Genomic DNA, 26715 nt, shown 5'->3' with positions numbered 1-26715 from the left:
AATAATTCAGAGAATCATTTACTTGTGTCTACCAGTTTATTATAAAGGATATTATAAAGGATGTAGGTGAATAGCTAGGTGAAGAGGTACATAAAACCCAGAAAGTTCCCAAGTGCAGGAACTTCTGTCCCCATGGAATGGAGTGCACCATCTTCCAGGCAGGTAGAAGCATACACCAACATGGAAATATCTCTGAGGCCTGTCCTCTTGTGTTTTAAAAGAGGCTTCATTACTTAGGCATGATTGATTACATCATTGGCCACTGGCAATTGATTAAACCTCTAGCCCCTCTTCATTCCCTGAAGGCTAGGGTGTGGGTCTGAAAATTCCAACCCTTTAGTCATGGTTGGCTCCCCTGGCAATCAGCTCCCATTCCTAGGGGCTTTCCAAAATTCCCTGTATTAACATGACTCAGGTGTTGTGGAAAGAAGAAAAAGGCCTGTTAGATGGATAACGTCTACTTTATCTACTTTTATCTACTTTTCCCATCAGAGCCCTTAATATAGGAATCATAGTTATTTTAAATTCTTTTCTTGATAATTTGAGCATCTCTGTTATATCTGAGTGTGGGTCAAATGGTACTCTGTCTCCTCAAACTGTGTTTTTTCTTGATTTTTGGCACATTCTGTGAGTTTTTGTTGAAAGATGAGCATATTTTATTGGGTCATAGAAACTGGGTAAGTAGGCTTTTGGTGTGAGCGTTGATGTTATCTGGCTAGGAGCTTGGCTGTGTTCAATGTTCTCTGTGGCCATAAGTGCCAAAGACTTCAAATTCCCTTAGCATCCTTGTTTCTGTCTCCCCTGTAATCTTTGGGTTTCCCTAAGTATTTCTTTTCAGAGAGAGAGCATGTGTCTTATAGCAATGTAATCTGCTGCTATGCTGGGTGTCTGTTGGTGTATAGTATGGAGTGGGGAGAAAGGGAGCTTTCTATTAGCTTCTGATTAGACCTCAGCCTTCTAGTGACTTATTTCTCAATGCTGTAACCTTCACAAATGTTCATCCAGAGGTAATAATTCCACTTCTCACTGTGAAATACTAAAATACCTTTCATATACAGGTTAGAAAGTGTCAATATAATTGTAAGATAAAGAGATTTCAAGTAGTGCCACACACATTGTCACAAACTGGAAGTTCAAGGTCAGATTTTAGTTAGGGGACATAGTAGAGACAGGTGTTTATTGCGTATATAACCAACCTTACATTAGGCATTTTATAATTGCCACCTCAATCCCTACAACAATCATATGAAGAATTACAGTCTTTGGCAGAATTGGAAAAGAGTTTCAGAAAGTTCACATCACTTGACCTAAGTTGCATAGCTAAACTCATTTGAATCCCCAGCTGTGACCAAGATGACTTGAATGCCCATTTTCCCACTCTTACAGTTATTAGATGGAGTCATGGCTACTGCAGGAAAAACTACAGTCCCCAGTCTCACTAGCATCTGACCCAAATGTTTGAAGAGTGTTGTGTGGCTGCTTCTAGAAATATTCTTAAAAGACAAATTGATGGCTTTGTTTCTTTAGCCTTTGTTCCTTCCTACATTTGCTGCCTGGAAAGCGGCCATGATGGTGGCCATCTTGCTGATAATAATGGACAGAGCCCAGAAGGAGGAACAGCGGACATGGTTAGAAGTCCTGGGGGTGGGACATGATCTACACATTGAGGAATCCAAGGACAAAAACCTGACAAACATTAATAATTTGAGGAGTGGACAGCAGAACAGGCCCGTAGGCAGATGATACCAAGAACAAAGGCAGAGAGGTTAATATCAGTCCTAAGAAGTAAATAAGATGTGGAGTGAAATCTCCAGGAATCTTTTCAGAGAAATCGCTGTGACCCATTGGAGGTGGAAGCAGGATGGCTTAGGAACCAATGTGAGGAGAGGAGATGGACAAATTCCTCTAGGCTGTATTTTAGATGATGTTACCAATGAAGAGAGATTTGTTGGGATGGAGTGGGATGGAGGTTTTTGTAAAGTTAATTTATTTTTGCTAGTTTTCAGCTTCTCACAGTGTTTAGTGCACTGACAGGATGCAGGGAGCAGCTTGGAGGTGGAGATACTGAGGTGTGGGTGAAAAGCCCTGGAAAGTGCTGGAAGGAAAGTGCAAGCCACAGGGTCAACCAGAGCAGGGAGGTGAAGGCAGAAGGAAGTGCCTGTGAAGATATCAGTTTGGGTTGCTAAAGGAATTTGTCCTTATCAACTTCCATTTTCTTGGTGAGGTAAGAGAAGTTACCCTTGGGAAAGAGTGGGCGATGGGATGGGTTGTGGTGAACTTGAGAAGAAAGAAGCACAGAAAACCCGCCAGGGGAAAGAGAAGGAGTGAAGGGGGACAGATCTGCCTGGCTCTGAGTTGAGGCCCCATGGGCGATCAAGGCTAGCCCTTGGAAACTGCTAGGATGAAGACAATGTGAGGCCAACCAATGAAGCTCAAGCCCTGTAGCAGGAACTGAGGACATGGAGCTGAGGGGCCTTACCTCTACCATCACTGCTTTACTCAGTACTGGTCCAGAGGAAGGGGGTCCAGGTGCAAGGACACTCACAGTTACCATCTTAGAAGCAGACTTCCCAAGGGCTGAGCACCAATGATTGGTGCACTTGTTACTGGTTTGGTCTCCAAGTTGATAGCAAACTTATGAGGGAGGAAAAAAAAAAAAAAAAAGGAATACAGGCCACGAATGGCAATTTCAGTGGCTCAGCTGTGGCCTGTTCATAGCAGAAGGAAACTGTTCAGTAGCTTGGGAGGGAAGTGAGCCGGGATGTTTGAATAAATCCCAAATAGGCCACTATCCCAGAAATGAAGGTGTAGACACTGCCCTAAGAGTTCTTCACAAACTAGCTCTGCATGGGACATTTTGCCTCATGTCAGCTCTTGTTTACTGGCCCAAATTCTTGGTCATGTTTCTCTCAAGTGCTAACTCTTGGAGTTGCTATTAGGGTTTTTTGTTTTTGTTTTTTTCCAAACATCTGAGTCACTCTACCTCTAAGATTCTAAGTGACTTCATTTGACGAATCATGACTACCTCAGCCTTAGAACACTGAGGAGTGTAAAGATCATGTATAGCCTGGATTTCCTTTTCTATCATGGACTGTTTATATCTCCCCAAATTCATATAGTGAAGCCCTAGACCCGCAGTGTGGTGGTGTTTGGAGATGAGGCTTCAGGGAGGTAATTAAGGATAGATCCGGTCATGCGAGTGGGGCCCTCATGATGGGATTAGCGGCCTTACAGGAAGAGGAAGAGGGACATCTCCCTCTCTGCACCCACACGCAAAGGAAGGGCTGTGTGAGGACACAGAAGGAAGATATTCTCTGCAAGCCAGGGAGAGAGTTCTTACAGAAACAAATCACCTGACACCTTGATTTTGGACTTCCAGGCTCCAAAGCTGTAAGGCAATAAATTGTTGTCTCAGCTCCCCACCCCACAGTACTTTGTTGTGGCCTAATACTGCATCACAGTGTAAAAACCAAAGGAACAGAACAAGGGCGTGGTTGCACATTTGTATTCAGCCAAACTCCTTCTAATGTCAAGAATTCTTCTCGGTTCTTGAGCAGCAGGCTGACTCCTAGATGCCAGATCATGTCATTCTGGATGATCTTTAAGGCTTCCACATCTCAAGACTTGCTTAGGATCATGGCTTCATTAGGGCAAAACTTCAAGTGGAAACTGCTAGGAAACTGATGCGGAGAGCACTTGCTCCCCTTGGATGAAGTCACCTTGTTGTAGATTACCCTCTAGAACGCTGTAATTTACATGTGGTCTTTTCTCACAGAAGCTCTTCAAGTAAATCCAAATTTGTTTAGACAATTTCGTGGGTACTGTAAAACCACAATTGAATTTCAGGCCTTTGTAGTAGTCCAGCCAAGATGCACTCCAATTAGAAAAAATTGCCGTTAATGTTGTGACGATGTGGTGGCTGCCCACTGTGCCCCAGACCTTTGTTCTTGGAAATCCCTCGAGTCTCTTCTTTATTCTTCAGCTAAATAGACAGGCCCCTGGAATGTACGCTTTTGGAATTGTAATAGGGGAGCAATATTGTGCCTCTCTCTTAATTAACCTTGTTAACCAAGGATTTGGAACATTAGCTGGTTAGGCTAAGAGGGCCTTTTGAGCGGCTTGGTACACGTCTGCAGTTGAGTAGGATGTCACTCTTGTGAAATAAAATGTCTTTTATTCTTCAGCATACACCAAATACCTTCATTATTCCTTGAGTAATGGTGTGATATGCTTGTTTAGAGAAATAATGTGTGTTAGGGGCATCGATTTGTGCCAGGCACAATAAAACCTCAGCTATTACTTTTATTATTATAAAACAAGTTGTTGTTGTTGTTTTTTTTCCCCCCTCTCCCTCTTTTTGGAGGCTTTCTGCATGGACAGGAAACACAGGGGCAGAATTGTCAGAATCACTCAGGCAGCTCAAGCTAAATCAGTCCACAGTGGATTCCAGCTTCCATATTCCCTAAGGCCACTGCCTTTCTAAGAGCATCTTACCCCCAAGATATTCATGACTTGTTTCTTTTGACTCTCACAGAGTCTTCTGAGGTACTTCTCATCCTTTCCTGCTCCCCACACAAAAGAAGGTAAGAGACAAAGGCTCCTGTTTTTCTCGCAAGGCAGATGCCCCTCCCAGCCTGGGAAGGAGTTTCAGGGATATGGTAATTAACATATTTTTCTTAATCTTCCTTTTATAGTGAATCTCCAATCTCCAGTTGGCCAGTTCATTAAACTGTAAGCATACAATAGATCTGAAATGAAGGCATCACAGATGAATGCCAATTCATAGACCTGTCCATTCTGTGGAAAAATACAACACGAATCCCACCCTGAAATACTAAATGAAACATTTGAAATTGATCACATGAATATGTTTTCCAGTCCACTAGGCAGCAGTTCATCTAACTCAGTGGAATGTCATTTTCCGAATAAGAAGCCACCATTCTTTTATCTCTTCTAGGGAAAAAAAAAAAAATGCTCCTACATAGAATTTGGTCTAAAATCACTGCCTACTAAGTTCATTCAGGGAATGTGCAGGACACAGTGGCCCCTAACATACCCTGAGTGGGACTGGTATGTAGTCTGAGTACCTGGGACATGCAGAACGAAGGATTTGTATGGCTGGCTTTGGAAAGAAGGACATGGGACTCAAGGTGACAGGGAACCCTGAACTCTGTGTCCTTTGTATAGAGGGCATTCAAGCAAAATACTCATCCATCCTCTTCACTCCTCACTGTACTGCAGGTTCAAGCAAAGCCACCTCCTCCACTTGGGCCTTATCCCCAATGACCAAAGTGAAGGGCAGTTCGAGAGACAGGATTCATTTTCTTAACAAATCAGTAGCAAGCAGAAATGACAAAAATGGGCTCTTCTTTTTTTAACTAAACAACAACAACAACAACAACAACCAGAAAGCAGATAGGTTGAAAATAGTCCAGAGAGCAGAGAAAGAATGGTACTTGTAGTTTCCAGATACACTGTTGGACAAAAATGCTTTTCTTGAAATCAGGATTATGGAATGCTGGCTATCAGCCATTGAGTTGGTCTTTAGTTTTTCTTGTTCTTGCCAACAAAGGTGTCCATCATATTAAAAGCGCCCATATAGTCAGCCATAAGCACTGTCATCTTGGTAGGCAAGATACTAAAGAGAACACAAGAGACGTTTTCTTGGTTACTATCATGGAAGTGCCTCGGTCGAAATGCAGGGTCACTGACTTGCTGCAGATGGGAGTCACTGGCATGTGCACACATCAGTGTGCATGATTTAGGATCACTTGGGGCTTGTCCACTATATGGGGGGACCTGGCTCAGGGCCTTTATATCTCTTCCAGCTTTATTTACATTTACTCGACTCACTTCTCACATTGGTTTCCAAAGCTTCACTGCACTATATCATGATTGACAGGAAGCAGTGAAGTCTTGTGGAGTTGGATAAACCTGGCTTGAATCTTAGCTTTGTCACTTACAAACCATCCCAGGTCCATTACTTAACTCTTGAGCCTGTTTCTTCCGGAATCAAATGAAGTCCTCAGTCTCTGTTTCTGGGACTCCTGTGGGGATTAGATAGGTCCCAGGACCTTTGGCAAGACCTAACTAGGACCACTCATCTCCATGCCCGCTCACCCTTCCCAAGACAGCACAGACCCCATCCCTCCGACAGTCACAAGGCAGAGCAAGGGGAGGCACATTAAACCTAAGACTTGTCCTCAGAGTAGAGGAAAGGAAAGGACACTAAGCTCACTGTCCATCTGTGGGCTCCCTAGAATGTCGCATGTTACCTCATCCATGATCCCTCCCCTAAGCAACATACTGAACGTCCAAACTGAACTTGCATCACCACCTGCCTCCTACTCTTGGATTTCTCTTTCTTGCTTTGTTTCTTCCTAGAACTTATGACTACCCAGCATGCCTTTTCTTTTACTTAACTTTTTTGTCCGTTCCCTGCCACCCACCCCACAAGAAGAAAATTTCAATGAGGGCAAGGACTCTTTTCTCTCCTTCTTTGCCGTAACCCCAGGTCCTAGGATGATCAGCAATTTGTGGCACACATTAGGCACTCTCTAATGCTTACTGAATGAATATTTGAGGGAATGTGTGATGTCATCCCCTTTAACGAACTTCTTGTTTCCAAATACTTCTCAGGAACTATGTAGATCTCTCATATCTTATAAAAGTAAATATAACCTCTATGATTATTCAAAAACATTAGAAAAATTAAGTCCTCTGTTCTTTACACTTGGCATTACTATACCACATACTTCTATCGATTAGGCAACAGATAGCCACTGTCCTGTGAACGCCCACACTGTCCTATAAGTTGCGTGATGTTCACTAATCTACAAGCTCTAACAAGCAATGACTTCTAAATCGTAAACAAGAAACTGGACGGGAGAATAAAGGGCATGCTCAGAGTCACAAACTTAGTAAGCCGCAGGATCATAACACCAGATTTCAAAGTGCTTATCCAAGGTCCTTTGCCCTGCCTCCCAGAACCTGTTGGCTCTATCTCTCTTGTGCTAGGTGAAACCTGGTCTGTGAAAGGACATAGGAATGATTTTGGTGCGTTGTGCAAAGTAGATACAATTAACAGGAGAGAAAAAGGCATTTCCTTATGTAAGAAGGACAGTGGCTGCCAGCCATACTATCTATGTTCAAATAACTCAAGAACTGCTGTCAAGAGGGATGGAATTAGTCATAATGCTAAGGGCAAAGTTAGAGTCAGTGAACGTTAAAACGAGACAGATTTCAGCACCATGGAGGAAAGTGGTTCAAACACGGAATATGCTTCCTTGCAAAGCAGAAACCTCGATGGGTTGGGGGGTGCTGTATAATTAGATGACCTGTTCCAGTCCAGAAAACAAACTGAGATAGTGGGAATCTGCAGCTGCTCAGCAATTTGGCATCACCCTTCCTAGAACCAGGTCCCATGTTCACAGACTGCCGTGGATGGGTCTCAGCACTAAAATCCAAATGGGACTAGAGAGCGTAAGCAAAGATGCCCTTGGGTGTTTTCAAGAGGTGGTTATCTTTTTAGTCCCTGCCTCCAATGCTCTTAACCCTTTATACTTCAAATTTATCCTCTATTGCCAATTATACCCATACCACAACTTCCTGAAATGTTTGGCTTACTGTCTGCCCTTGATTCTGGGGATCTGTACTCAAGGAAGTGTGGACACGATATCTGTTCCAATGCAATTATTCTATGATACCCACAAGAAGACCATCTGTCCTAAAAAAGAAAAAAAAAATGACTTCAATCTGTCCACAGGTCATTCAGTAAATCCACTTCTCTCTGACAATAATGCAATACTAAGGTGGCTGGCAGGATCCAATTCCATCTTCTAGGCTATGCGAATTTGAGGTCATGTTGGCAGACAGACACAAGGAAGGGATCCAAGTGCATTCATTTAACAGGTATTTTTTAAAGTGGCTCCTCCTGTAAGGAGAATGAGTTATTGACTGGCTGGTTAGAGAAGTAATAGGAAGTAATAGGAATATGGTTACCTTTTTAAGAACAATAGGAAGGATATAAACTTTGGCACATTTAAGTATATTTTGTCTTTCAGGATGCCATCTACTATCTTGTCAGCTACATAGTCTGGTTCCAGAAGGGGTAACAGGAAAGGATGGCTAAGGAGTTAAGAAAAAAAAATGATTACTAAAAAAATCTTATAAATTAGGGATAAAAAAAGGCTGCAAACATTATCACTTATTTATTTCTTTCCCTTCCAGATATGATCGATTTCTCTCTTTATTCCTTTATTATCAACATGCTAGTGACAACTTAACTTTAAAATGGCAAATGATGCCTCTAATTAACACACTGATGATACAATATATGCATCTACATGAAACCATATTGAACAACTTCCTGTCATCTCCACAAGATGCAGAATTGGGAATTTGTGCCCCCCACCCCCATGATTTTCAGTCTTGCTGTGGAATCAGTCAGGGAAGAGTGCAGAATGGAGTTTGGTGGCAGAGAGAAACTACGGCCAGGAACGCTGGGGGGATGGTTAGCAGATCTGGCTACGGCGTGGGGTGAGCTGGACCCGGCCTTAATAAACCATCCCATTAAACCATTCCAATAAACCAAACCATTAATAAACTCAATGTCTTAATTGCAAACACATTTGAAGAAAGAAACAATTCTGAAATCACTTATAAATCAGGCTGAATCCTACGAAATACCTTTTTAAAACAACATTAATGAATAGAACAATATAAAATAGTCAATCATTTTTAAAAATGTCATTTCTTTGAAATCAAAGGACATACTTACGCAGTAGAACAACCTTCAAACATTCCAGTTTTTATAAAAAATGGGCACACAATAGTGGTTTTGATCCCCTTTAGTTTCTTGACTACTATTTCCATAAATACAGATTCAGCAAATCCAATGGCTGCAAATTTACTTGCACAGTAATCTGAAAAAGGCAAATACCGCCAATGTATATGCTAGAGTTTTTAAGCGGCATTACATCAAGCTTTCCTCATAAACAGGAATACACATGGAGAATTGGACAGTCATGTCAGAGTTCTTATTTTGTATGAGCTTGGTCTGGTCCACCGGAGGAAGTAAAGAATGAGTGGGGAGGAGCAGCGTCACCTAAAGGTCTGTTGACAAGGACCAAGTGCCCTCTGGGAGACGCAGGGCTTCGGGGAGCCCCCTGCGGGTCACCCTGCTAGACTTTACTTCTACCCTGATGAGAGGTCAGACACTGTGTGAACTGTTCCATGGAACGTGACATGTGTGTCCAGTCCCTGACCCAAAGAGTTTCAAGAGCATCAGGGCAGGGAGACACACAAAAGAAGAAATGAAATAATAAGGGATGTAGGAGTCCAGGCAAGAGAGATCACCATGGGTCAAGATACTCAGATCAAATTTTCTTCTAACTATTCTAACTATCTTCTAACTAAACTTCTAACTTTCTCTTTGCTGGAGAAAAACAGACTGGCAAACGTCAACATCTACTTCTTATCCATCTTGAGAATGCAGTGGGCGTGGGAAGTGGCATCAATGTCAGTTTTGAGTTTTCTGTCTACAATCACACTCACTCCAAGTGAACATCTGAATCTTGAACTCACAGAACACTTGGAGAAGAACTGGCATTTAGGTGGACTCTGACTCTCCTTTTCCTCACAAAGTCAGAAGAGGCAAATGAGCCATCCTTCCTCTGGGGAGAAGCAGCCACTACAACCGACAAGAGTCAGGTTCCTAGACTGCGGTGGATTAGACAGTAGAGGAAGGGAAGGGGAGAGGGGAGTCCCGAGCAGCTTCTAGGATCACCTGAGTCATGGGACATGAATGCAGCTCACTGAGCCCTTGCATCTCTGAAATTCAGATGAGCAGAAACAACCCGGACTCAGGCAATCTGCATTCTACATAGCACCCCCACTGATTATGAAGCAGGGGAGCCAAGACCCACACCATGGAAATTACAAAAGTCTTACACATGCTTCTAGGGTGAACAGGGCGTGGGAGAGTCTTGTATCCTAAGATATTGTGCCAGGAAAAGGATTCATAGGAACTACAAATAGACCAGCAGGAGTTCAGAGACCCACGAGGTCACAATAAAACCTAGTGAACTCTAAGAAGGATGGAGGAAGGGGAGTCCCGCTTTTGGGGAGATGTGTACACATGCATAACATTTGGGGTGACTGATGGTTCTGGGAACTCTATTCCCATAACTGAGCTGAACTGTGCTTACCATCTTGAGCTGTGAGTCTTCAACCAGTGGGTGAGCAGAGAGGTTAATTTTAGATTTCTTGGGCTGGAGAAACTTTCTCCAAATGCCCAGAAGAAGACCACTTAATGGAAATTTCAGAAGCCAGAGTGCTCCTCCTTATCATCCCAATAACAGTGCCAGGGGTCCCCCAGATGGTGACTATGCTAATCACTTGCATAAAAAGAATTTATCAGTAAGATCTCTCTTTTCCTCTTTAACTTTTATTTGTTTGTTTATTTATATGACAGAGAGCTAGAGAAAGAGAGAGGGAGAGTACATAAGCCAGTGGGGAGAGGCAGAGGGAGAAGCTGACTCCTGGCTGAGCAGGGAGCCTGATGCGGGACTGGATCCCAGGACTGTGGAATCACAATCTGAGCAGAAGGCAAACGCTTAACCCACTGAGCCACCCAGGCGGCGCTCTCTCTGTTTTTTTTTTTTTTTTAAAGCCCAGGAGATTACGCTGACTTAATCATTCTAAAAGGCATAGTTCAACTGCATGTAAGCAAATCTGACAGGCAGTTCTGCTGTACCATGTTCTCAACCACTTATCTTATTGAATATGTCTCGTAATTTATAACCCTTTATCATTGGTACCTCAAATCAGCGTTGATTGTTTAGGGATAACTAAGATCAAGTTATAAAACTTTTTGCAACTGCTAAATAATACGTTTCTCTTACCTGCCAGTTTATTCACTCCAATTAATCCAGCCATACTTGAAATGCAAACCAAATGTCCATGCTCATTAGCGATCATAGCAGGAAGAAAGGATTTGTAAGTCTAAGAAGAGCAAGAAAGAACTGTTAACAGTTTACACTGTTTTCAGATGTTTATATGATCGTTGTGATGAAAAGAGTCTTTTAAGCTCATCAAACTACCTGAAGGCACTGGGGTATAAAAAAATGTCAACATCTGGCAAGCAAGCCTCTTAGTTTGTTCAACCTGGCAAATCAGTATTTAATGATGGTGGTTCCAATATTGTTCAAAACAACTTATTTAGACTTATATTTCGTGTATATGTGACACATATTCCGACAAAATTCCAAAAACAATATTCCGACAATAATTCAAGCAGTATGGGAGAATCTTAACTATGGCAGGCACAAACCACACACCAGTGAGAGTACTGGAGATATGATAATTTAGATTTATATTGCCTTTTTTCACCTCTTGGATCATATTTGGATTTCAAATTTTTCTGGACGTTGTGCACCGGACATGCCACTATTGGCTTTGGTTTAAAAAATCACTCTGTTTTGAAGTTCATCTCTGCTTCTTTGATAATGGTTTCTAATTTCTATTCCATGTCAGCAGAGAGGATATGTTAGAATGGGTGTGTGCTGTGTCTCAGTAATATAGAGCACCTTTACCTTTGATGTGGGACCTGAAAAAAGAAGGTAAAGGAGAGAGAAATGAGTTTTGACAGAAGATATGTTCTACAACACAGAAATAACTCATTAGACAGGAATACTTGCATATTTCAATGAATTTCTATTTCATATTTGTTTTCACACTTGAATCATATGAGTAAATATGAGAAAAGGGATCTCTTATAGAAGTCAAATGACGTTTGCGTGCATCACAATGACTTTCCAAGAGAAACTAACACTTAGAGGCAGAAAATCAAAGCGAGCCCACAGCGAAGCATAATGAAAAGCTCCCTGAGTTCTGATGGTCTGAGGTCTCTTTACTTCTCCCTGGGGACGCATCCCTTGGGAGCATGACCACCAGAAGCCCTCTGACCCACTAGCAATTAAGTGCCTACTCTATGCAGGGGCTCAAAGAACGTATGCAGACTTGCCTAGAAAGACAATTAGAGGAAGAGAGAGAAAGCAGGGAAAGAAGAGACCCAGGAAGAAAAAGAACGCAACAGAAGTGGAGACTATGAATGAGATGATGGTTTTATTTTCATTCTGGCCCAAGAATCTAACTTCATTCTAACAAAGGAGAGGGATATTTGGGACAAGAACACATAAATCACTTGCAGTAGCTCCCAAAGGAACACAGTGCTCACTGAGTTCAGAATCTTTCCATCTTTCTCCTGAAAACAATACAGAACACCAACAATACCACCAGTGCCAGGACACTTTTGGTGAAACTAGGTGAAAGAAACCGACAAAGTCCAAATAACATTTGAAGGCTGCCAATGATGGTAGGGCAGGGAGTCTGTTGGGGAGGTGTAAGGAGGATGGAGGGAGCTCAGAAGTCTCCAGCAAATACACCCTCCCAGCAGAGAGCCACCCGGGCAGTGGAGCAAAGAGAGGCAATGGGGGGCATGCCTGTGGATGGGGAGGTGTGGCAAGACTAGGTTCAGCAAAAGCTAGGAAAACCCAAATTCTGCAAGGGGCACATCATATTAGAAGTCAGGGGCTATGATCCTTAATGCCCATGGCACCTTCCTGTGCCCTTTAATGTCACCCAGGCTACTGGTAGAGACTCTCTTTTCCTTGATTAGATACTGAGTGAGGTGACTGCACATCTTGGTTTGCCCAGAATAGACCTGATTAATGCTTGTTTATTAATAATGCTCTCTTTCACTTTCTCTTTTTAATCATCATTATTATTATTTTTTATCTTTTCCATTTTCAAAAGGGTTCCAGTTTTGGGAAATTATAAGGTCACCTTGGTCAAATTTATGTGATATCATTTCTGTGTAGCCTTGAGCAAATCTTTTAACTCCTCTGATCCCTTATTTCACTGAGCTGTTTCAATGATTATACAGGAAGTGCCTAGGACAGCACCTGATATAATCAATAAATGACAGTAAAACCATAGGACAGTTGTCTTTTTGCAGGATTCCTGAGCAAAGGCTCACGCAGGTATAGGTTAAGTTGGATCCAGGGTGGGGGAGGGGGAGCATCAGGGTCAACCAGGAGAAATCTGAAATTGAAAAGTCCGTGCTTTAGTTAGAGGTGAATAAAATTGTAAGAAAACAAGAGGAAGGTACTTCTAAATTCAGAGTAACTTTAGATTTATTATGAGAAGAAAAAATAATTACCCATAAATGTGCTTTAAAATTCACATTGAAAGACTTTTCTATCAACTCATCTGGGCAGTCGAGGAAACTTTGGCCTGTCACGACTCCGGCATTGTTGATTAGGATGGAGACATCGCCAACTTCTTTTTTAACCTGCATTGAATAACAAGAGCAATACACCACCCATGGAGTAATTCTTTACATGATCTAAGCTTAAATTTCCATAGTTTTACAGGCTTCTTATCCTAGTTAACTCAGACGGAGGTTATGTACTCTGCAAAGTATGCTTTATTTCCTCTGCTGAGTGTACGGTGCATCAGAGATCCACGTCTGATGCTTTTCTTCTCAGTTCTTCCCCCCTTCCTAGGAGGTTCCAACGCTGCAGGGCTACTTTCCTTAACAGAGCAGTTAGAGACAATCTAGTCCCTTTTTCAGGCTCCATGTAAGTAGTAGGTTATTTCAATCACTGAGATAGGCATTATAGTCATGTGATATAAATCAAGACCCAGCACACACTGAGATGGGGTGGAGCAGGAAGGCACAGAGGAAGCATGACATTTCTAAACAGGTTTTATGCACATGCCACAGCTCAAAACCTGTCTGTCCTGCTTATACCAACTAGCTGGCTTTCATCCCCCTACCACAGGCTTCTAGGTATTAAGATATGTGAAGGGAGGATTAGAGTAAGCCCCATTTGCTGCTGTAATGCTGGCCAGAGTAGGTACTCCATAACTTGTATTTAAGAAATATAATTTCTGCATGGGACCTTGGAGCCTTTCACTTATAGTAAATCTTTAGCTTGTAATCTTGGCTATTATGGCAGAAGTGAGTGCAGGATTTTTCAGGATTGGTGACACAAGATGGTGGTATCCCTTTGTTCCTTTCTGTGCTTGGAATTCCATTCCTGTAATTTGTATCCCAAGCAGGGGCTCTGCTCCCCTGATCAGAGAGAACCCTGGTTGCAGTTGCCCTGTGCTGAACAGGAAGCTCACAGCAGTACCCCTTACAATGCTAGCTGTGTGTGTGTGTGCCTATGTGTGTGTGTGTACAGCTCTCTACATGGATGGCACATTCTGGCACAGAGCAGGATGTATTACTGAAGCCAGGTGGAAGCTACCACCTCATCCACTGCTCTGGAAGGCCTGAGCCCCAGCAATGAGGGTGACATGGTAGGGATTTCTGAGCCAACCAGAGTGGCAGTCTAGGGAAAACTGAGGATGAAATAAATAGGACCAAGGAAACCTCACCTTATGGTAGCATTTTCAGATAAAAGCACTGGAAACAGATCTGACTTAAAGTTTTATTTGGAGAGTGGGTAAAATATTTAGTCAATTTCAAGCTGAACAAAAGTCAAGGCTAGAAACAACTAGCCCTACCTAAGGCAAAACTGGATACAGGCTTCTGGTTACAGGATGAATAAATCACGGGAATAAAAGGCACATCACGAAGAACATAGTCAGTGGTACCCTTGTGTGATGGCAGAGGGTAGCTCCACCTGTGGTGAGAATACCCTAGCACATAGAGTTGTTAAATCACCACGATGTATGCCTGAAGCTAATATAATATTGTGTGTCAACTATACTCAAATGGAAAAAAAAAAAAAAAAGCTGGACAGGGCTGTGAACTGGAAGCCATTAGGATATTAGCTCATAGCCTTGCTCAGAGTCAGGGATGGCAAAGCCAGAAGTTACATCTCAGAGAAATAAACAGATATGTGTGTCCACTGCCCCCTCTCACCTGAATAAAGCATGTTATCATATACTTGACAAAATTAACATCAGACTTTAATTTCAAAATGGCACCTGGTTTCATTATCTGTGGCTTGTGTCTTTGCAGTATATGAATACTGTATCTTTATGAATCATACCTTAAATGTACTGGGCTAAGCACTTGTGATAAGATTTTTCATGTGAATAATCTTTCTTCCCATTGCTTTATCTGTTTTGTATATAGGTTTATATTGCTTTATCTGTTTTATATATAGGTTTATCTTTTCCTTTTTTTTAAAATGAGGATTATCTTGCTCAAAAGTCTGCTTTTGCCTTTTAAATTAGCTTGGAAAGACATCATGAGTATTCAGCCTCCACCACATTAGGGGGAAAAAAAAAGATCAGCTTTAATTGTATGAGACATATATTTAAGTATTACTGACCAATGATAACCCAATAAAATGAGAGTAAGCTTGTTTGCATTGTGTTGTTTTATAAGAGACACAGGGTAACAGCTAAGGGAAAATACAACAGACTAGTTTTCTTTTTTTGCATTCATTATTCTCCTCATTGTAAGAATGTGGCAACAGTGTGTTCAACCCTGGATGACAAGTCTAGTGAGACTCCCACATAAGCTGGGCCTGCCTGCTGGTGGGGATTTCTCTACAAACAACCCAGCTATAATAAAAGCCAGAAGACTGGGCACCTGCGTGGCCCAGTCGATTTGTGTCTGCCTTCAGCTAAGATCATGATCTCAGGGTCCTGGATCAAGTCCTACATGAGGCTCATTGCTCAGCAGGAATCTGTTTCTCCCTCTCCCTCTGCCTGCTACTCTCCCTGCTTGTGCTTTCCCCTGCTCTCTCTGATAAATATATAAATAAAATCTTAAAAACAAAAAAAAAGAAAAGAAAAGAAGGAAAAGCCAGAAGATCGTGCAAGTCAGTGTCTCACTTTAAACTGTCCAAGATGGCTGATATGAACTTCCCAACCAGTACTCATTAGTGGTGGTGGGCAATAAAGAAAAGTCTGCTTCTACTAGTGATGACATAGTTTAAAAGATGAAATGATCCTGAAATTTGACCTTGAACATCAGGAAGCAGAAATAAACCTTATGGAATTCTCATAGATGTCACAAAGAGCGCCCCCCGCCCCCGCCGCTGTTGAACCAATGCAGTCAATTGATTCTGATTTGACTTATCTAAGGGATCAGTCATTAAATGTAGTCAGGACACTTCTACATGCCTCAGCAAAGGTAAGCAACCATGATACAGCCCCACTCTCATCATGTGTTTATTGTTTAAAATAATCGCTTACCTAGGTTGCCAAGTAGCAAAGGCTACGCTTTCTGAACTTAGTGCCAACTATAATCTGAGGACACTAGCTTTCAAAGTTCTTGGGGTCTGTGGAGATGACACAATGTCATACCAATCTGAAACCTTTCATCATGATCACTGCTCTCTGGAATACTTTTAGAAAATCCTTTGGTATCTTTCCTCTCTCCAGAGAGAGGTTTATGAGTGGAGAGTAGTTTGCTTCCCCTGAATTCCGAAGAGCACATAATCAATTCTTTTTAAGACCCATAAGTAAGAAAAGCTGAAAAATGAACTGCTAATATGTACCATTTGATCATTTCTGAACTAAGCATGTTGGTCAGAACTAAGCCACAGATACGGGGAAGAGGTGGTTATTTATAGAGTGCCTCGTATTAGCTTGCTCAGTATTGGATGGTCTTCAGTATGTGAATATGAACCGAAGATTGCTTAAGAGTGGCTACAGAAGTTGTTTGCAGTCAGCATGAGGAGACATGCCAGGTGATCATCGCTGTAAGTGCATAGACATTCATCTGTGAGGTTGGCACTTTGAGGGAGGCACTAGCTTGTCAGGTTGGGGTCTCCAGACTGTATGGGGCTGCGTGGGACTGGAGATGGTAGTCACAGATGTATAGAATTTAAAGACAAATTTCAACAGAAGCTACACACTCACCTGCCAATGACTTGCCAATCTTACCACTAAGAAGTAAGGTGGGAAACAGCAAGGGGATTTGAGGTAGGGGCTAGAAGCTGTGCAAGAACTTTCCAATGGGGCTGGGCTGCTCTTTGCAGGCCAGTCTGGTTCCTACTTTCTTGCTAAATTGGGGAATTCTGGGGGCCGCCAAAAAGGTGGCCCAGGAGAGTGATATGCGGAGTACTCATGTCGATGCGGGTATAAAGAAAAACCTTATGAGGGAAAAGAGGCAGCAAACAAGTACCTGCCTCAATGAACAACAATAACAACAAAAAACCTCTTACCACTGCTTACTGGGGTTTTGATTTCCTGAAAGTCTTCTTTAAATGCACAGCTGTATCATCACCAAAGGAGCAACTGTGGTTAAGCACCATTAGGATGAATGAAATATTCTGATTTTCTTATGATTACTTAAGAGAAATACACATTCAAATGAAAGGCACTGTGGTGTGGTAGAAATAGGGGAGTTTCAGCTCAGACCGGATATGGGTTCAAGCCCTGGCTTAGTCAAAGGCTAGCTCTGGGACCACTGAGCAGATTATTCAATATCTCTATGTCTCCTTTCTCCTTCAATAAGAGGGCCACTCTCTACCTCCTATACTGTAACACAGTCTGTACCACCTGGTTGGCAGGGCCAAGTGTGTACTATGGAGTCAACAGACTCAAGGTTGAGCCAGATCTTTGCTACTTAGTACCTGTTCCTTAGGGGAGCTACTTACCTCCCTAAGCCTTGGTTTTCTTATTTGTGAAATGGAGACAGTCATGGACCTCACTTTATAGGATTAGGATACAATACAGCTGGGGTGTTTCATGTGGTGTATGGTATACAATGACAACTCACAAATCCTAATTCTCACTCCTCAAAACTTTTTCAATTAAAGGGAAGTTGGAGACAGGCAAAGCTGCACTGAGCAAGGCAAAGGGACAGAGAAACGGAGGCACGTGAGTGTATCTGTGTACAGGGCTTACTACCCGCAGGGAACAGCAAGCAAGGCAAAAGGACAGAGAAATGGAGGCACGTGAGTGTATCCGTGAACGGGGCTTACTACCCACAGGGAACAGCAAGACACAAGATCTACCTGCTTGGCCACTCTGTATATGTTTTCCTTTTGGCTGCAGTCGCAAGTGTAGGCATAAACTCTCGTGGCTCCAGCTTCCCGCACCATCCTGCACGTTTCCTCGTTCCCCTCCTTGTTGATATCCCAGAGAACCAGCACGGATCCAAGGCGGGCAAATCGGAGGGCCAAGAGCCTTCCCAGTCCGCTCCCAGCTCCAGTGATGAGCACGATTTCACCAGCAACATTCTTCCGTGGTTTGGGGATGATGGTGAAAATCAAAAGCTCCACAAAAGCAATCATCGATTTTCCTAAGAAAACAATCAATTCCTTGGATGACTTCAGGCTGGAAGCCATGTCGTGGATGAGACCTGTAAAGGAAGAGAGACCCACATAAAGCCATCCGTGACCACTCCCTCTGAGTGTGTGGACTACATGGAGCTCATGTTTTCTGAGATAGCAGCAGAAACTGGGATGTGTTATTTAAGCTTCTATCTTAGTAGCAGACTCTGAACTTAGACACAGGGACTGTGTCTTGGCCAACTTTCATTCACAGAACCAAGCTGGGTCCACATCTGAGTAGGACAGGAAAGAATGTTCCCTAACCAGGAACTGTAACCACACCAATATTTGACCTGAAGGAGAAGTTAATTCTTTCTCACAGTTAACCTTTCTTCATAATAATCCCAAGTCCCGCTGACTGCTTTTATGTTCAAAGTCATAACTATATTGTAATGTTTATGTGGTAACTGCTACCTTTCTGGTTTTACTTTTGCCTCCTTTTGGGTTTGTATTGGTATTATTTTTTTAAAGACTTATTTATGGGGGGGGGCATACATGGGGGGCTGGTGCAGAATTTGGAAGGAAGGTGTCCTGAAGGGCAAGTGGTGATTTTCAGATTCTCATTTTAAGCTCAACTGTGGGGTGTGTGTCTTCAGATCTGCAAGGATGAGGGTCAGCCGTCCCACAATAATGGAACACCCTGGATACCCTCCCCAGGCAGCAGGCTGGGCACTGTCAACACTCCTTTCACGAGAGGACTCACACCAACTCAACCAACCATGCCCCCTTTCAGGCACACCACTATGAGAGTCCATGCCAGAGAGAGGCAGGCAGAGAGAGAGAGGGGGAGGAAGCAGGCTCCCTGCAGAGTAGAGAGGCCGCCGCGGGGCTCGATCCCAGGACCCCGGGATCATGACCTGAGCGGAAGGCGGAGGCGTTAACCCCACTGAGCCACCCAGGCGCCCCAGGGAGAGAGTTCTATTTCTCTCCTCAGTGGGCTCCAACACCATATGGTGGCTAGAAGTTTCACCACTGACCTGGGGAAAGGTTCTTAATGCCAGAGGCCCCAAACTTCAGATTCCATGGTTCAGTGTTGGCATGATGTAAGACCTAGAGCAAGGTCTTAACCACTTATCGCTGTCTGGGCAGCTGCTTATTAAGTTCTCAAGAGCTTGGCATCCTGAGGTCTCTCTCATTTGGGGTTTAGGGTGTCTGCTGAGTATCTGCACAGGTAGTGCGGTGTAGAGATTAAAGTTTGGGTTGGAATTCTGGATCTGCCACTGACTTTTCTGCAGACTTGGTTAAAATATTTTATCTTTTGTGCCTCAGTTTCCTCTTCTAAATAAGGGGATTCTGCAGGATACACCAATCGGGGAGCTGTGGAAGTTAAAACTTAATACAGGTAAAGTGTTAAGGTGTGTAATACTGTCCCTAAGATCCCTTATGAAATCTCTGAGCAAATTGGTGGTGGGGCAAAGGTTCTCATTGCCCTGAACACAGCTCCTCCTTCCAGGGTGTATAGGGTGGGGGTGGGGCAAGAGGAGTTGGGCTGGATTTCAGCACCTGCCAAGTTACATATCACCTCTGTCTCCACTCCTAATGCCCATAATGTGGGGGCCTTCCTAGAACAATGCCAGGCCCACAACAGCAAAATGACTGGACTGGCTAGAGCTATGACTGGTGCTCCTGCTAGCATATAAATTAGATCCCTGCCCATAGCAAGGAAAGATGGTAACAGTAAGTATACTTACAAACAAAAGTAAATGTAAGGTTCCGTTTTAGTGTAAAGACTCTGTCTTAGGAAGTTACAGAGCACATTAAATTTAATCAGGTTACACACTTTGGTGTGTAAAGGGCCTGACTACTTAGTTCAAAAGCTGAAATAATTTGGGGCACCTGACTGGCTCAGTCGGGAGAGCAGCAACTCTCGATCTCAGAGTCGTGAGTTCAAGCCCCATGTTGGGCATAGAGCTTACTTCGGGGGGAAAAAAAATGCTGAACTAACTTGATGCAATGTAAACATGTCTTCTGCCTCCCATGCCAGGACGGAGCAAGCTGCCCTGGTGAGAGGTATGTGATGAACTGCGGACGGTGGGGAGAGAGTGGTAGACGCGCTGGGCAGCAGAGAGCAGCGTGGCGCTCTCGCCCGCTCACTCCCAGCCTCAGGGCCGGGGCTCACCGGCCCGCGCCCTCTCTCGCAACGCCACCCTCCCCCCTTCCTCAGGCCACCCCGTCACAGCTTTACCGCCGGCAGGCGGGTGGCTGGCTGGACGCCGAGCCACGGGCGCCTCGGAGGGGTGCAGCGCCACCTCCTCACGGAGGTCTCGTCCGGCCCCGGGTCTGGACTTCGGGAACTCACCCGGGACACGCAGCCCTCGCGATCAGTCGACAAGCAGTAGTCTGGCACCGGCGCCGCGTCGCAAGCTCCCGGCTGCGCGAGGTTCCGGAGTTTGTCTCGGCGTCTGCCCCAGGCCAAGTCCGAGGTGGGGACGGCTCCGCCCTCGCACTGGGTGGAGCCACCTTGGGGCCCCGCCTTGGGGCTCCCTTGACTCGGCTTTTCTTTTCTTTTCCTTCCTTCCTTCCCTCCTTTCTTCACTCCCTCCCTCCTTTCCTTTCTTCCTTCCTCCCTCCTTCCTTCCCTCCCTCCCTTCCTTCTTTCCTTCATTCCTTCCTTCCTTCCCTCCTTTCTTCACTCCCTCCCTCCTTTCCTTTCTTCCTTCCTCCCTCCTTCCTTCCCTCCCTCCCTTCCTTCTTTCCTTCCTTCCTTCCTTCCTCCCTTCCTTCCCCCCCCCCCCCCCTTCCTCTTTTTCCCCCAGGCTGCCAGTTATAGAGGCTGGACATTCGATCGCTATAGCTGGACGCACACGGTTCGAATACAAGAATCAACCCTGGATGTTGAAAAATCCTGAAAAATCCTGAAACCTGGAGGGGTAGGGCCAGTGGGAACCCTTGTGTTAGAGACCAAAAAGGAGGCAGGTGCAGGAGTCCTTGGGTGGGCGGCAGGGAGTGCGCAGGGAGCCGGGTCAGTTCTCAGCAGCGTGCAGAGCAGGGCAGGAGTTCCCCAGCAGAATCTGACTCCTGTAGTTGGGATCAAGGTCAACAACAGCTTCCCTGGCCCAATGGCTGTAAAGAGTGTGAGTGTGGGACTTCTTGGAAGGAAGGTGGGGTGCTGGGCAGGAGTGGGTGCGGCACTGGCGGGAGACCAAGAAGTAAGAGAGGGAGAGGTTTGTTCTAAGGAGATGAGGTGGAGAAAAAGTCAACAACATACTCTGGTCCAGTCAGTGTTCACTGAACACCTCTGTGTACCAAGACCTAGACAGTATAACAATGGTATAGCTGTCAAAAAAAATGTTCAGTCAACATTAGCTAATCCTCTAATATAGAATAAGTCATTGCTGAAATGCTTATTATATAGGGTGGAGTTTGTTGGGTGATATAAGAAGCTGAAATATCCATAAATTACAGAGTGCTGAAGGAAAACCAGCAAGTCAGGACAAGACTGTGTTTGGAATTGACTCAGGGTTGTGTCAGACACACACAAGTGGTGAAACCTCGAGGGAGAGCAGGTTAGCCAATTTTTGTGTGAGGAACTAAACATTCCTTCTTTATTTGGCCATGAGAAGAAACAGGTGGGTTGTATAAGTCTGGAAAAGCCAGTGCAATGAAGAGCTGTGAAGGTCATTTTGGTGCATTACGGGTGTTCTGTAGGGAGTGGTGAGCTGTGCAAAGTGCATAGTTGTGATGTCTGAAGGTGAATGAGGCAGGTGAGTGTGGACGGGTTTCAGCTCAGCAGTCATTGCCTACCGGCATGTGTTGTGCCGGGCAAGTGCTGTACCCAGCTTGGTGTTTGGCTCTGGAGCACTGCAGAGCTTTGGGGAGCTGGGTGGGGGAGGTGAAGGGGGCACATCCATGGACTGCACATGTGTGGATGTTAGTGTCAAAAGTACAGAAATAACAGACATAAGACCAGTGAATCAAGGAACTAGTTGTCAGTGAAAGTTTATGGCGCACACCAGAAAGTTTGCAGACTGGGAATGCTCAAACCAAAACCTGGAATGAGTCTCATATTAAAGCAGCTTATATAGTGAGACGGCAGTGACTACTCTTCACTGAGATTGGTTATAATATTAGAATTTTCTTAAATGATAGGAAATTGGTCAGTGGTTACCACCTATCGACCTTGGGAAACAGTTGCAAGTTTTGTCAGAGGGATAAGCAAGAAACAGCTCAGGTCAAGTTAGTCTTATAAAATAAGCTAAATTAAACTTTGCTCTTATGACTCAACTGGCTTTGTCTGCTCCGAATTTTCAAGGCTCATCCTGTTTTCTTGGTTTGTTTTGTTTTTAATTTTCACAATAGACATGCACCTCCGTGCCTGGGGTGCATAGAATAGGGGCCTCTAACCAGCCTGCATCATGAGGAGAGGTAACTGGAAAGGTCTTTCAGATTTTGGAGATGGAATGGGCCAAGGTGGGGAGGTGAGCAACACCTGGGAGTGGTAGTGAATTCTGGCGCAGAATAGTCTGTCCTGGCTCCAGCTCACATCACCTGGCTGCAAGAGGTCAGATGGGTGGCCAGTGGAAAACACCAGCCCATGAACTCTTCATGTTTTCTTTGAGTGAAGTTCTGAGCTGCTACTTTTCTTTCTAATGAGAAGGTCAGAGTAGAACTCAGGAAAGAAATCTCAAGCATTATTAGAAATCCTGTTAAAACAAAGTATGAATGTAAAACAGTGGCAATTTCATAAATGATGTCATTAAGGAAAATATAAGCCTTGGTGTTTGGAGAAGACCCCAATTTGACTTGAAGTAGGGGAAACTCAGCAGGTTGACTATGATCCTGAAAGATAAGAATGTATTCTTATCTTTTTTTAAGATTTTATTTATTTGAGAGAGAGAGAGAGAGAGAGACAGCGCAAGTGAGCAAAGAGGGAGAAGCAGGCTCCCCGCTGAGCAGGAAGTCTTACTCAGGACACAATTCCAGGACCCTGGGATCATGACCTCAGCTGAAGGTAGACGCTTAACTGAGTGAGCCACCCAGGCACCCCAAGAAAACATTTTTAAAAGGTCTTTTGTGGCAAAGGCTGGGAAAAGCCTATGTAATGACTGAAGTTGTAGACTAGGCTGATGAACATAGGAAAGAAAACACGCTCTAACTTTATTCTTAGGGAAATGAGTAGTAAAGTGTTTCTTGCCTTACAAAGTGACAAATATTAGAAAAAAAAGAGCATGTCTTCGTAAGGGAGTGGTGTAATTTATACATTGCTGAAGAGCAAGTATGTATTGAGAGCTAGAAAGGTTTATACCCTCTCACCTAGTTCCACCAATGGGACTTTATATTTAGAAAATAATCAGGTGTCATTTGTTGACTTCAGGAAGGGAAACTGGTCAGTGGGAGTCATGGGTTGGAAGGGAGACTTTTGACTGTATTGAATCATGCATTACTCTTTTGGGGAATAAGCAGGTTAATAAAAACAAACATCATTATTTTCTAACAAATATGCACAGATGGAGGGCTCTACAACCATTTTTTATAAAATCATATTTTTAAGGGTATATAGGAAAATACTTTTACATAATGTTAGTTTAAAAAGCATCGTATAAGACTGAGGTGGCTGGGTGGCTCAGTCAGTTAAGCATCTTCCTTTGGCTCAGGTCAGGATCAGGTCCTGGGATGGCAGAGCCCCATGTTGGGCACGCTGCTCAGAGGGGAGTCTGCTTCTCTATCTCTCTCTGCCCCTCCCCTTGCTCCTCTCTCTCTCACTCTCTGTCAAATGAGTATATAAAATCTTTAAAACTAACTAACTTACTAAATAAATAAAAACATAGTATAAGAATAAATATATATGATCCAGTTTTTCTGATAGTCTTCATTAGAATGCATTAGAAATGCTGGAAGTAAATACACCAATGTCTTAGCATTTTTTTCTTTTCAAATAGATGAACTTTTTTCTTTGTGTCTTTTTGTATTTTCCAAACTTCCCATTATGTACATATTTGTATTTCCAAATAAAAATGTTTCTTAGAGTATACAGATATACAGACATCTTCATGTAAGCTGGTAGACTGAGTATATGCATTTATATCCTGTTTTTTCCCCAAAATTCCATTGAAAGGGAAGATACTGTATAGCAATGTAAAATGACACACAATAGAGTAGGAGAAAATATGTTCACATAAAGAATTGATAATAAGCCATATTTTATAGCATTTCTATAAACTGATTTGAGTAAGGCAGTAGGAAAAACAGGTAAAGAAATGCCGAGGCAATATATATAATGAAATATTACTCAGCCATAAAAAAGAATGGAACCTTGGGGTACCTGGATGGCTCAGTCGTTAAGCATCTGCCTTTGGCTCAGGTTGTAATTCCAGGGTCTTGGGATCAAGCCCTGTGTTAGGTTCCTTGCTCAATGGGAAGCCTGCTTCTCCCTCTCCCACTCCCCCTGCTTGTGTTCCCTCTCTCGCTGTCTCTTTCTCTGTTAAATAAATAAATAAAATAAAAAGAATGAAGTCTTGCCATTTGCAATGATCTGGATGGATCTAGGGAGTATAATGCTAAGCCAAATAAGTCAGTCAGAGAAAGACAAATACCATATGAATTCATTCATACATGGAATTTAAGAAACAAAACAAATGAGAACAGGGGGAAAAAAGAGGAGAGACAGATCAAGAAACAGACTCTTTTTAAAAAGATTTTATTTATTTATTTAGAGAGTACATGCATTAGTGGGAGGAGGGGCAGAGGGAGAGGGAGAGAGAGAGAACCTCAAGCAGACTCCCACCTAAGCATGGAGTCCAATACAGGGCTCTATCTCGCAACTCCAAGATTATAACCTGAGCTGGAAACAAGGGGTGGAAGCTCAATTGATTGAGCCACCCAGGCACCCCAGATTCTTAATCATAGAGAACAAACAGAAGTTACCAGAGGGGAGGTGGGTGGGTGGATGGGTTAAAGAGGTAGTGGAGATTAAGGAGGGCATTTGCTGTCATGAGCACCAAGTGATACATGGAAAAGTTGAAGCACTATATTGTACACCTGAAACTAATACTATACTATATGTTAACTAACTGGAATTAAACTTAAAACTTAGAAAAGAAACGCACAGACAATTCATAGGCAAATAAATACAAATGACTCTGAAAAGATCCTAAATTTCCCTGATATTCAGGAAAATGCAAATTAAGTTGGAATATTATTTTTATTTATCCATTAATACTGAGACATTAAAAAGTTAGATTAAAATTCAGGAATGGTGAACACGTGAGAACACAGGCATTCTCATGTATTGTGCGTGGGAGTATAAACTGGCCCATCCTTTATGCAAAGCAATTGGGCAGTAACCATCATGCCTTGTGATGCTTCTCCTCCAAGTCTAGGAATCAATGAAGCTTGTTTGCAATAGTAAAAAATTAGAAACTACTTAAAGGCCCATGTACCCTATTAATTATGGTGTAGTCACATAATAGAATTCTGGGAAGTAGATAAAACGAATGAAGTTAGAACTATATTTACTGGCAGGAAAAGATCTCCAGGGTGTGTTAAGTGAACAAAAAAGTACAGAATTACTCCACTGAAGTCAAATTGATGAGTACATTGTGAATGTGTGACTCTGTGTGTGTGTGTGTGTGTGTGTGTGTGTGTGTAAATACAGATGGAGCCATTCCCAGTGGTTACCCCAGCAGGAAAGAAAATTAAGAGGCATGAAAGGAGACTTCCCATGTTCTGATGTCTGTTTCTGTATTATTAGATTTTTTAAACAAATTTCATGCATTGTTTTATTATGTCAAAAACCCAAATAATGATTAAAATGTACATACTTGCTGTCTAAAAAGGACTCTATTTTAAGAACGTATTGTCTTTGGGGATTACTTTGCAAAATAGTGGAAGAAATCTAGTCACCCGATGATGCATTCAAAATATAGTAGTTTTACCAAAATATATTATCTGGGGAGACTTGATTTTGGTAGCAGGAGATTCTAAAATTTAGGAACAGTATTCATTGATAGGTAGATCTGCACTTTCCATGAGAAGAAGAAGCAGTATTAGATATATTTGACTCATGTGAAAGTGTACGAAGAACAACACATAGGAATAGTAATCCAAGGGTTGAAAGAGATGGGACACTTTTACTGCCACCTTACTGGGAAAGTAATCATATTCCAAAGAAACTAAGAAGTTTCAGAAGACTAAGGCTCAGGGGAGACAGTGATGGGACCGGGTATGTGACTGGAATTCCCTGTGCCCAGCACACAGCCAAACTTTCCCATTCTGCCTGTCCCAGAAAAATACAAAAGGAAGTGGTGTTATAGTTTATTTTTGCTCCTCTATTTATTCCAAGATCATTATCGCCTGTAACGAACTTTTTAAAAAAAATTTTGAGCAATCATGAGTTTATGGTAATGAACGTATGCAGATTTGACCTGGTTTTCTCTGCCTCGGTTGTGTAATTATTCTGAGAGAT

At 43.1% G+C, this 26715-nt stretch overlaps 1 protein-coding gene across 1 annotated transcript; it reads right to left on the bottom strand.

Moving 5' to 3' along the window:
• Positions 1-5512: 5512 nt before the first annotated feature.
• LOC111155447 (short chain dehydrogenase/reductase family 16C member 5) lies at positions 5513-20654 on the bottom strand. Its single transcript, XM_022515610.1, has 7 exons — positions 20611-20654; positions 17994-18340; positions 13223-13354; positions 10905-11004; positions 8780-8924; positions 8002-8127; positions 5513-5638 (listed from the first exon to the last, which is right to left on the bottom strand). The coding sequence occupies exons 2-7, from the start codon at positions 18324-18326 to the stop codon at positions 5545-5547; spliced, it is 930 nt and encodes a 309-aa protein (XP_022371318.1). The 5' UTR covers positions 18327-18340; positions 20611-20654; the 3' UTR covers positions 5513-5544.
• Between the last annotated feature and the right edge of the window lie 6061 nt (positions 20655-26715).

This window comes from Enhydra lutris, unplaced genomic scaffold (assembly GCF_002288905.1).
Source record: "Enhydra lutris kenyoni isolate GAN:26980312 unplaced genomic scaffold, ASM228890v2 scaffoldscaffold41, whole genome shotgun sequence".
In the NCBI taxonomy this organism is placed as follows: Eukaryota; Metazoa; Chordata; class Mammalia; order Carnivora; family Mustelidae; genus Enhydra; species Enhydra lutris.
The sequence above is the reverse complement of the archived record's forward strand: the minus strand, read 5'-3'. Positions and strand labels throughout refer to the sequence as shown.

What these genes read in the sequence shown, in the direction of transcription:
- LOC111155447 (XM_022515610.1), bottom strand. Translation starts at nt 18,326, where the DNA reads ATGGCTTCCAGCCTGAAGTCATCCAAGGAATTGATTGTTTTCTTAGGA. An exon ending in ATTTTAAAGCACATTTATGG is followed by an intron (nt 11,005 to 13,222) that starts GTAATTATTTTT and finishes TGCTCTTCTTAG; the next exon opens with ACTTACAAATCCTTTCTTCC. An exon ending in TTTGAAGGTTGTTCTACTGC is followed by an intron (nt 8,128 to 8,779) that starts GTAAGTATGTCC and finishes TTAACTCCTTAG; the next exon opens with CCATCCTTTCCTGTTACCCC.